The sequence below is a fragment of the Stomoxys calcitrans genome, chromosome 1, assembly GCF_963082655.1.
Source record: "Stomoxys calcitrans chromosome 1, idStoCalc2.1, whole genome shotgun sequence".
NCBI lineage: Eukaryota > Metazoa > Arthropoda > Insecta > Diptera > Muscidae > Stomoxys > Stomoxys calcitrans.
In genome coordinates this window covers 168,679,211-168,690,804 of record NC_081552.1, presented here as the reverse complement: position 1 = coordinate 168,690,804, position 11,594 = coordinate 168,679,211, and the positions used below count along the sequence as shown (strand labels likewise).

Genomic DNA, 11,594 nt, shown 5'->3' with positions numbered 1-11,594 from the left:
GCATGAGCATTAAGAAACAGGGATACTACGCTCATAGCAATGAGTGCAGCCTGATTAAAGTTTAAGCTCTAAGGGGCCTCTTTTTTTATGCAGAGTCCGAACGGCGTGGCGCATAGCTGCGCCACTTGGAAGGGAAGTTATAACATGGCAGGATACCTCACAAATGTAGCAAGGAGTCATAGGCGAATATGCTAACCTCTGCGCCAAAGTGCCCTCTGAGAATATCTGAATTGGCCCCGCTTATTAATGTTGGTACTACCCACGAAATGTGGTGAGAGTTCGCACCACTCCTTATAACTAATACCTCATTTCGTGTCTGTTTTGCCTTCCTCACCAGCGGCTGCAGCTCAGTCCTGTCGGAGAGTCGAAGGGCACATAAAGTGATGCCAATATGCTTCACCGTTTTCTTGTTTCACGTTGACAACAAATAACGCAAATAAAATAATAATAGATAGTTAATATGGTTCAGTCTCTCGATTATATTATTAAATCTCTAGATGCAATTCTAATTGTATTTATGATCAAACATTACATAACGACTTCAGCTTCAGCATCAATCTTTTTTAACATATCATAGATAAATGTTTTTTGCTGGGGTACTTCGCCAATACAAGTCATTCATCAATCTCATGGTAGCGGTTGTACGTACCGGATTGACTCGGCAACAACTGCCACCTCAGTGTACAACACATTGCTACAAAAACAACAAGTCATTCATAAATTTACTGTAATAACATTATATTAATTACTGTTAGTATATGCCAGTAATTAGACCTAACCCGCCTCGCTACTATAATAATTTGGAAAACTAATTTTCCGTCTGGTTTCTGCAATGAAGCCTTTATTTTCATTCTGAGATCACATAACATACCCGTGACCCCTAAGTCCTACATTTCGTCAAGTTTTTATATAAACACTCCTGACATCCGCAAATTTTTGGAAAAATCCGCGTTGGTTTTTGTGTCTAGGGGAGATCGTGGACCCAAAGATAAGACGCAAACCTGTTCCTGGAGGTTAACATACACACATATGTATGTATGTGTACCATGTTGTATCGAAAACGAAGGTGCACCGTATAGAGCGCATTTTAGCAAAAATTTAAATTGATCTAATCATTTTTTAATCAATTGAAAAATTGGATCAATTAAAAAATTAATTCGAAATTTAAACAATTTTTTTAATTGAATATGCAATTTTTTTGATTGCAAATTATTTCAATCGCCTTTTAAAAAACTGGAATTGATATTATGTGTGTTCGCGTACTCAAAAATTTGTGCAAATTTGCACAAATTGTTACTGTAAAGTCGTTTGCGTACTTTATTTGCAGGCAGAAGAGAGCGGGAGAGTGCGTGAGAGCGAGAACAATTTTGAGTGTTTGGTAATTGAGAGCTCGAACAGTTTTACTGGATGCTTTTTTCCAGCAATAATTTGCAGCACGAACAGTTTTTTTTATGAAATTTAGCTGTTTAATTCAAATAAATAGAAAAAGAGAGTAAATTCAGTATGTTCATACTCTCCTGCAAGTTTTTACTGGAAAAGTAAGCGAACAGACCTATTATCATTTTCGTGATTGAAGCAGATTCATTAAAAAAATTTAAATGGATCCATTAATTTAATGAATGAATCAGATTTTTATTTTCTTTTTTTTTTCAGTATACAACGTCCCCCGTTTAGGGGACGTTCAATATCTTGTTGTGTAAATTTGTTCTTATTTAAATTTTGCTTTAACAACCGCCTGATATTTAGGTGTTTTATTACAAATTGAAATTTATCGCACTGATCGATCTGTATTATATCCCTGGCCGGGGCGGTCCCATCCTTTTTGGCTTTGCTTTGGTTTAAAAGTTCATACAGAACAATTTTATTACAATATGTTTTATTTACAAATTACATTCATTTCATTTATATTATTACATGTTTTTTTTTATTATTTTTAATTCAGTGATCCGTTATAAAAATACAGTTACATATTATAGTAATTATTACATTCTAAATTAAAAACATTACAAATCGCTACCACACTATGTGTTACATTGTAAAAATATTTTTATCATTTACTTGAAATTTTCCTTCCCGCTATACACACGTGTGTATGTAAGTTGTATGCATCTAATACGCAAATATGAACAAAGAAATTATTATTTTGTTTTTTTTTTCGAAACTAAAATGAAAATACGAATTTTACTGCTGCTAGTTGCAAAACCTTAGACTAAGCAAATATTTAAAAAAAAAGAAAATTGATGCATTTCAAAAACAAAACAAAATTGAGTAACTGAAAAAATTAAAAACTATAATTGGGATTTAAGGTTTGGGAAAACGGAAGTGAAATTGATTTACAGTGGCGGTTACCATATGAAGTAAACGGCAAATTCATTGCGCAAGAGAATTTAGTTTTCTTCTTTCATTTATGAATTGTCTAAAATAGGACCGTATTGTTCATTAGTCTCCAAATAAACCAAATTGGGATCTTCACCCAATTCTAAACGCCCATATCGAGCTATCAGAGGTTTGTTGCTAACTGGTCGGGGCCATTTACGTTTGGGCTTGGAATGAGTCAACATGTGACTCTTCAGATTAGTTGATTGAGCAAAACATTTGTGACATCCCTCGATTGGGCAGTGGTAAGGTCGATCTCCGGTGTGTATGCGCACATGGGTGCGAAGATTAAAGTCAAGTGAGAAGCGTTTGCCACAACCCTCAAAAGTGCATTCGAAGGGCTTTTCGCCGGTATGGACCAGCTGATGTCTCTTTAGTTTTGAACTTTCTACAAAGGATTTTCCGCACTCGGCACAGACATGGCCACGAGGACCGTGAGTAGCTGAATGCTTGCGCATGGCAGAATGATTTCGAAACTCTTTGTTGCAATCGCGATATGTGCACCGGAAAATTGTGACTGTCCCTGAGGCTGTGGTAGTTGTAGAAACAATACTTGAGGGCTGCGTTGACGCAGGTGCAACTGATAACTGATGCGGTAGTTGATTGTTGGATTGGAGTGGTGGTGGTGATGAGGATGGTGCTATTGAAGTCACACCGCTGCTGTTCATTGCTGTGGCATTTATAGATTGGGCTACGGACTTCTTATTATGTTTATTTGAAGTCATGGGATTTTTCAGTTTTACTGTTGGTTCTCCCAAGGAATTTATCTGCTTGATGCCCATCAATTGTGATGGAACTATTTGCTGTGTATTCCTGGATGAGCTAGAAGCTTGTTGTTGACGTTTTTCTTCTTTGGGCTGTAAAAGTTCTTGCGGATGCGGTGGCGAAGGTGGTACTAAGGAAAGCTGATATTCTGAATTCTGTAAGGAGGTCTCTTCGCATTTAATGTCTTCTACTGCGGAAGCTGTCTGAACCTCTTCTTCCACAATATCCCCAGTAAAAGGATCGGGAACAATGACATACTCTGCTGGTGATAAGCCGTCGTTCACATGCATCATACTGGATTCTTCAAGAAGCATTCGATTTACACGCGAAGTGGCGTCTACATCTTCGATCGAATTTGATCTGGTTTCCGTGGAATCCATTGAGTTATCATGTATCTTTGTGACAATTTGATCAGGTTGTTCGTCGTTATCCATAGCTTGGTCGTCTTCATCCTCCGAATTCAATGCTGACCATAATGTAACATTAAACTCATCTTGCGTTATGCGAATGGGGACTTTCGTCTGTTTCCATCTTTTGGCTGCCTGTGGTTTCTTGTTTCGATTGTTGTGAAGTAATTTTTCTTTTCTTTCTCTGCTGCAGAGCATGTGATTACGTTCCGGAACTTCTTGCTTTACCACCTTGGACAAGTCACTATTGTCAGGCTGCTCCATTTTAATGTGTGATGGTATTATAGCCGCAGGCATGCCAAATTGACTAGCCCCCAAGTTTAGCTGGGCTGCTACATACTGATCAAGAACTTGTGGGGAATTAGTTGGCAGCATAACACTCTCACTAACATTTACGCTTTCGGCATAGGCTTGAAGGGCATCCGCCGCTGATGGCTGCATTATCATTTGCGGCGGCAATGGTTCAGGAACTGCATAGTATTGTATATTATCTCCTGATATAAAAAATTCCCCCGGATCAACGACAATGTTGCCTTCTTCATCGCGTTCGTCGATAATCTCCTCTATGAGAAAACTTTCACCAACGGGGCCACAGTTTGCTATAGGCTCTTCCAAATCCGATGTATAGGGCTGCTCAATGATGGTCGTGGATGGAGGTAATATGTGAGTAAAGTATAAAGGTGATGTTGTAGCACTATGTGTCACGGGCACTGCTGCAGAAGCCAACGAGAGATTATTCACAATAGGCGCCGAGCTGCCAGAGCCCAAAGCGAAATTGTGGATATTCATTACGACCACTCTGAAAAATGTTTAGGGAAATTAAGTCTTTTTTCAACAAACTTTATTCGATTCCGAAGCAATTTTCGGCAATTTGCTTTGTAGAATTTTGATTTTCGCTTTGTTTTTCTCAATTTTATTGTTTGGCAGACGCGTTGTTGGGTTTCGTTTTCTCTGTTTGTCTACGCATTTTTTGTTCTTTGCGACTGCTGCCACCGCAACCTTTCTCTACAATTATTTTCACGAATTTGGTAAATTATTTAAACTAACGTTTTCTGAAGTTTGTTTACATTGCAAAATGTAAATATTTTGAAAAAAGCCGGTAAATATAATATGGCGGAAAATCGGAATTGTTCCAAAATGGCTCTTCGATATTTATTTTTTTCCTGTATATCTTCACACACACTAAATGCCAAAATGCTAATTCCTCGTATATATCTTATTTTTTCTATTGTGAATGAATGTTTGCTACAAGACAACAGCTGGATGCTTTGAAGCGTTCACTCACAATAGTGAACGAACAAAGAAAAAAGTGAAATCAAAGCCAATTGTCAATTTGGCGCAAACATCAGAAAACAAGTAGGTGAGAATAATTTTACTAAACTATGAAAATAGCTATTCAGTTTTAAATATCTGAACTCAAAGCATATAAGCAAAATAATGTTTTCCTACACCTCTATATGGTATGTATGTATACATGTGTTATTTTATTGAAAATATACACAGCATAGCAAAAATATTCATGAATTAGATTCTAACAAGCTTTCCGCCAATTTGAGCATCAACGAAGTATTTGAATTAAAATATGTACAAGCACGATTGTAATCTTGCTTATCTTTGCTAATGCTTTTTTTATCCATATACTTTTATTTTTAAAACAAGAAAAAAACATATTCGCATGTCGAGCTTCAATAGATGAGCAAGCTCGCTACCGATCCCTCTAACATGATGAACATTGGTTATTTAACGGCAACAATAATTTGCCTTGTCACATCGAGTATTACAGGAACTCAGTATTTAAGCAAGAGCCAGTGCCGCCCGCCCTCTGAGACTGCACTTGATGCTATACACCTGACACGGGATAACTATGAGCACCACAGAGACTGGAACCTTAAACTCCGATCTGTGTGGTGTTCATTGTTATTATGAGAAGCTCAGCTGGGAGTTACCGGGCGCCTCCACAGGTTGCCCATAGTAGGATGATCCATATACGGGGTAGCTGCAACTGCAGTCGCAGACAATCAACGGTTTCGAGTGGAGAGTCTCAGTGTGTAAGATGCTCGATATGACAAGGCGAGAGATTGGCGCTTTTAAAAAACCAATGGCCATCTTGTTCCCGCGGCGATCGGTACTATGGACCGAAAAGAGCTTGCGCACCCATAGGAGCTAGACGAGGATCGCCACCTCTACATATAGACATTTGGTTACAACAACAACATGGGGATGACTACGAGCACCACACGGGTTGGAACTCTCAGTTCCGATTTGTGCGTTGTTCATTGTCATTCCACAGGTTGCTGATAATGGGATAATCCAAACAGCGGTATCGAGTGTAGAGTCTCAATGAGATGCCATTGGCTCTTACTTAAATACTAAGTACCTATAATATTCGTCATGACAAGGCGAGCTATTGGCGCCTTTAAATATCCAATGGCCATAACGTTCCCGCGGCCATAGGTCGTATGGACCGGAACGATCTTGCACGCAAATGCAGCTTGACAATTATCTCCATCTCCACATACAAATGTGGTTACAACAACAACATTCCACTATACGCAATGGTCGCGCCAGATAGCTAAGCTACGCTTCTCATGATGATAAACAGCACAAGCTTAAAGTTCCATGCTGTGTGGTGCTCAAATCCTTTTTTGTATTACTTTATTATTTGGTATTTACGAAAGTTGATTGCAAATTGAAAATAAGCAGGTCGTATACGACACCCAAACATGAAATACGATTGGACGTCACAAAGATGCAAAGGATATCTGATATAACTATGCCAGGATGACATCTTCTGTTATATAAGGGGAAATGACAAGGTAATCTATAATAAGTCAATATGTAATAAGAATGTATCGCAATGATTTATTTACTGTAGCAAATTAAGTTATTCTTTTAGGACTACGTCCAACGGGATTGCCCGCAATTATTTGAAAATTTTAAGGTGCTATTTTATATTTCATTTTTGGAATTTTCAAAAACGCTCTTGATAAGAAAAAATTAGTTAGTGTACAATTTATTTATTCTCCAGTTTCAAAATTTTTTTAACAATAAAACTTCTGGCAAATATGTATTTTTTAATTTACTATCTACAAATCGTTCATGTCTGCATTTTAATACCGCTGCATCGAATTTGAACTCTGATTTTTGAAAATGCAAGTGTTGGTTGTCGTCGCTCACTTTTATGTTGTAGTATTTGCAATCATCGTACACTTCAGCTTTATTGCCATGAGCTGTTAAATGGGTAATGAATTCAACAGGTACCATTAATTGTTTGCTACTATAAGCGTAAGAAAACACACAATAAAGATGTCTTAAACAAAAAGAGCACTGGTTAGGATACAATATTAAATTTCAAAATGAAAAGCTACCTCCTCAATGCAGGTAATTTCAAGGAACCAATTGCACATAAAATATGGGGAAGACTTTGCAGGCCATTTAGAACTCTGTAGAAATTACCCTGCATATAGCTTAACGAAATTTTAAATACTACGGAAAACAAAGGATCCAGTCTGCAAAAAGAAGTATTCCAGCAATTATTATCCGCAATTACAAAAACATCAACAGAACCAAAATTTTGTTCGCATTGTACCTTATCGCGTCTACCAAAGTTAGGCAGCGTCTCATGGCCTCTACAGATCCCAAGTTAAAAACTTGATATAATGCTTCTATTAAAGCTCGTCGTTGTATTTCCAAGAGATTCATATCATTTATACCTATTTCATCGTAGCATACGAGAGCTCTTTTTAGGCATTCCTGCAGGTGCTGTTCACAGATTTTGGGATCGAAATTGTCTATAGCTTCCTCGCATAGCTTGTAGCGACTGTAACTCAGAAACATAATCATAGGTTCCAACAGCCGAATTGTTTGTTGAGCATTGTAGTTTTGCATGACAATTTCTTGACGCACCGCTCGTAGGCGGTCGAAAACAAAATCATAAACAGTATTAAAAGATTTTCTGTTATCCATAAAAACACTGTAACATAAAGAAAAAAAAAACAATCACATTTAGTTAAAATTTTCATTTTCACCCGAAGTTTAAAATTTTTCGTCTGACAACTAATGGCTGGTACTATGTTCGTTTTTCACTGTTGAAAACACAAGTTTTTCGCTTTTACTTTTTAAAGCACTAAACAAAAAACAAAGATGAAATTACCATTTTTTTTTAATTTTACCGTAAAGAATGAGGGATTGTCATACTGAATAAAACCAGCAAGCTTTTTTACATTAAAATCGATTATCTAAAATAAGTAATCTGCGGAAAATATGAGGGAAAGCGAATATAGCGCCACCCTTAATTCGAAAATAGATATGAAATTACGATCTACATAATTTTAATAAAACATTACAGCACAAAATATAAAATTAGCCGCTTTTAGTCAAAGCCGCCCAAACTGCAGAAATCTAAAAGTGACTGCACCTACTTCATGTTAGACTTTATTTTTATAAAATAACTTTTATATTTAATTACAATTAGTCAATCAAATTCCCATACTTTACACTTTTAATGTCAAATCCACCCATGATTCTATCATATCATAGTTATCGTAGTATGTTTTTATTGTTCCTAATGCTACTCACTCTTTTAACAAGTATTCTGTGCATTTTTGAAGGCATCTCTCGGTCCGCAAATCTTCAGCCCTCGAAGCTTTTTTGTCTGCCGCTGATCTAGAAAAGCATTTAACAAGTGTGCCTGGTATGTGCTTTTGGCCATCCTTTAGTTCAAAAAAGTGCAAGAGCTTCTCCTTGATCCTCCTAATAAAATGTTTATATATTTGATTCGTATATTATAATTTTCCCCCAATAGAATACCCACAATTTTGACTCTTTTTCTGGACAGAAATTTTCGCAAACACCCTTCACAAAAATCGACATAATATTCGATCGGGTTATGGTGGCCAGCAAATGCCAAACAAATAAACAAAATGAAATAACTCACAATAAAATACAAGTAAACATTGGGAGAGGTGCCGAATCGAATTTTTCTGAAAAATATTCACAATAGTACAAACAGCTAAGTAGTTCACGATTTTGTGAATATATGGAACAAAGGGTCGTATACATTTGAAGATAGGTTTATGTGTGACAAATCTAGAACCCCGCTAACACTCTTAAATCCGGATTTAATGGCTCGATCATCTGTTTTCCCTTTATAAAAGCAGATGACGAGAGCCTTCAATCCGGATTTAATGAGTAGTGTAAACAAGGTTAAACTGAAAATTTCCTTAAAGCTGTATATGTACCTCTAGCGAAATTTTCGGTTGCAGCCAAGAAATTGTCTCCACTGGAAAATAGCTATGTAGACTTTATGGTGAGACAATTAAAGGCGGTCTAATTTGTACAACAACCATAAATCACATGGTACAATCCGCCATGGTTTATCCATGTTTCCACTAAAGCACAAATCCCCTTGATTTAAGGTAACTTCCAAAACCCGTTTCCACTACGACTTATGCAGTTTTTATTCGTCAACAGTTTATGACAGCGTTTAATTGTGATTAGCATTTTTATTGTGTTCAGCATATATATTGCGGTCAGCAATTACGTTTGTGAAACCATTTTATTAAATTACTGCTAAATTTTACAATTTCAATAAGAAATTGTCAGATGTTAAGAAAAAGTGCTACCCAAAAATCCCAACAATAACCGGTATTCAATGCAAACGCAGTGTTTGATCTGGAAGGAGATTTGCTGCAAATCTCAAATAAGTAGATTTGCTCACAATGAAAATGTATGTAACATGGTTTTAGGTCACTTGGAAGATTCGCTCAACAAAGTTAAGCCATCGGTCGACATACAATTTTTTGAATGTTCGTCATTAAGCTTGTCAAACTTGTCATTCTTTATATTTTTCTTACTCGCTTGCAATGTGCCATAGTTGAATAAACAAGTTTGGCTCACTTGCCCAGCTGACGGAGCTGTCCAAGAGTTGTATCTAAGCCCCACTAGAACGTAAAATGCTTGGTTAAATTTTAAAATTTTTCACATTTTGTTCCTTTTTTCACATTTTAACTGTTTTAATTTATAATTTGCACTTTTATAATCATAAATCTTTTTATCTTGTGACTGCTACGCATGATAATGCAAAAAAAAAAACTAGAATGTCAATTCGGAAGTGTCCAGAAATTTGGCAGCCTTTTGGAAATTTGCGCCACCATCGCCACAGGTTTGTATCGTTGATTTCGTTGTTGTTGGGCAAGTGAGCCAACCTTCTTAATTTAACCATGCAATGTGCGTTTGTTCATAAACAGATTCATATTGAATTAAAATATACACAAATTTGAAAAATTTCAAGCATTTGGAAGAGATGTGAAATAAAAAGAAAAAATGCGTGGATGTGCAATATGCTGAATTTTGTAGAAGACAATTTACTGAAATTTGTTAACATTCACAATAGGCAGATTTTGATAATCTTAATGATGCTCATGGGGCCTATCCACTTAATGTTTTTGTGACTTAACCTTCTATTAGTGAATCCTGGGTCACTTGCAAGTCGTATTTAAAAGGTGGTCTCGCGCGAACAGCTGTTAACAGCCGGCCCAGTTTGACGGTATTAAGATAACAGATTTTTGTTTGCATTCTCTTTCCGTTATCTTCTTTCGCGCATATTCTCTGCTCATGTACACACACGCACCTAAATTTTATTGTGTGTGTTGGCAAAACGTCGATCACAAAATGGGGGATTGCGCCTTTTGATTTGTGGTTGTTGTGCTTTAATTATTTCGCCATCGGTCACTTGCGAAAACATAAAGTGGATAAGCCCCATAACCATCATTAAGGATTGCTGTGTTTTATTTTAGTACTGGATAGACAAGCCGTGAAGAGCAAAAATAAAACGCAAATAGTTTCCAGTGCAAGTCTGTTTGTTTGCAATGAGGTGGTAACACCATTTGCCAACCTGCCAAAACAATACGAGGAAAAAAGTGAATACACTTGTAAAATTTACAAATAAAATTTGTAAAACATATATGGTCATAGAAGTCAAATAAAATTTTTCATTTTCATTTTTATTAACCATTCTTTGTAATAAGAAGCCTATAAAAAATATTACATTGATAACACAACCCGAGCAATTCTTAAGTTCTAGTTAAATCTAAATCTAAAAAAAATTATAATATAATGTTGACTGTAGCCCTTGGCTCCCCAGCCACAAAATTTCAAGAAAAAGACAGCAAGTTAAAAGGCCGAAAAATCGAGAGTTACAATACCAGTGCACAAAAAGTTTAGATAAAGACCTTATAAACAAACATCACTATTGAATTGGCAATGTGCCTTACCTCATTCAAATTACTTCGGATTGTTTCTGAGAAAATCTACAAACGATAAAACACTTGAGACATTAATAAAGAATGGGCAAGAGTTCGTCTTAAGCTGAGTATTGTGTTTAGTTTTTCAAGCAAAATGCTGTCAAACTCGACATAAAAAAACGTCGGCGAAACGTTGGCTGAAAATCGGCGGAAAGTAGTACTCTGTTTACAGTGAGGAAAATGGCAAAAAAAACCATTGTAGTGCCAACACTTGAAACTATTGCCGCCATCATTTTAGTTTGTTTCATTGGGTTCAGTGGTTCGTATTTCTTTATTTATTTGAGAAAATATATACAAAATAGAGAAAACAATAAGTGCAGATAATAAACGTGTTTTGGTATGGAAACAAAAACATTCGATTGCTGTCAAAAATCGCTCGCGAAACAATTAAAAATTTCAGAAGCTATTCCGAAAGCAGAATAGAATACTAACCCTTACACGGAAAGGTAGAAAAATGGCAGAAACATACATCTTAAGGAGACAGTCCCAAACCTTTCCAGGCAATGCATCAATACGAGATTTAAAGGAAAACTCGGAGTCAATAATAATCCCCAAACACCTATGCCGGTCAACAAACTTAATCACAAAGTTACCAAAGAATATGTTTACACTCCAGTATTTCAGGTGTAGTAGGACTGCCATTACAAGGTAGAAAGATGTCGTCAGCAAACATGAGTGTCTTGCAACTGCTACAAGCCGTATAACATTGGAGATCATTAACATATAGAATAAATAAGTGTGG

The 11,594-nt window shown here is 36.4% G+C and overlaps 2 protein-coding genes across 2 annotated transcripts; both read right to left on the bottom strand.

Annotated features, from left to right (window-relative positions):
- Nucleotides 1–1,913: 1,913 nt before the first annotated feature.
- Nucleotides 1,914–4,758, bottom strand: LOC106085375 (transcription factor YY2). Its single transcript, XM_013249595.2, has one exon. It carries the CDS (start codon nucleotides 4,335–4,337, stop codon nucleotides 2,406–2,408), a length of 1,932 nt encoding a protein of 643 aa, XP_013105049.1. The 5' UTR covers nucleotides 4,338–4,758; the 3' UTR covers nucleotides 1,914–2,405.
- Nucleotides 4,759–6,545: 1,787 nt separating this feature from the next.
- LOC106085360 (SAC3 domain-containing protein 1) lies at nucleotides 6,546–8,509 on the bottom strand. Its single transcript, XM_013249574.2, has 5 exons — nucleotides 8,362–8,509; nucleotides 8,127–8,300; nucleotides 7,138–7,521; nucleotides 6,917–7,057; nucleotides 6,546–6,858 (listed from the first exon to the last, which is right to left on the bottom strand). Exons 1-5 carry the CDS (start codon nucleotides 8,418–8,420, stop codon nucleotides 6,579–6,581), a joined length of 1,038 nt encoding a protein of 345 aa, XP_013105028.2. The 5' UTR covers nucleotides 8,421–8,509; the 3' UTR covers nucleotides 6,546–6,578.
- Between the last annotated feature and the right edge of the window lie 3,085 nt (nucleotides 8,510–11,594).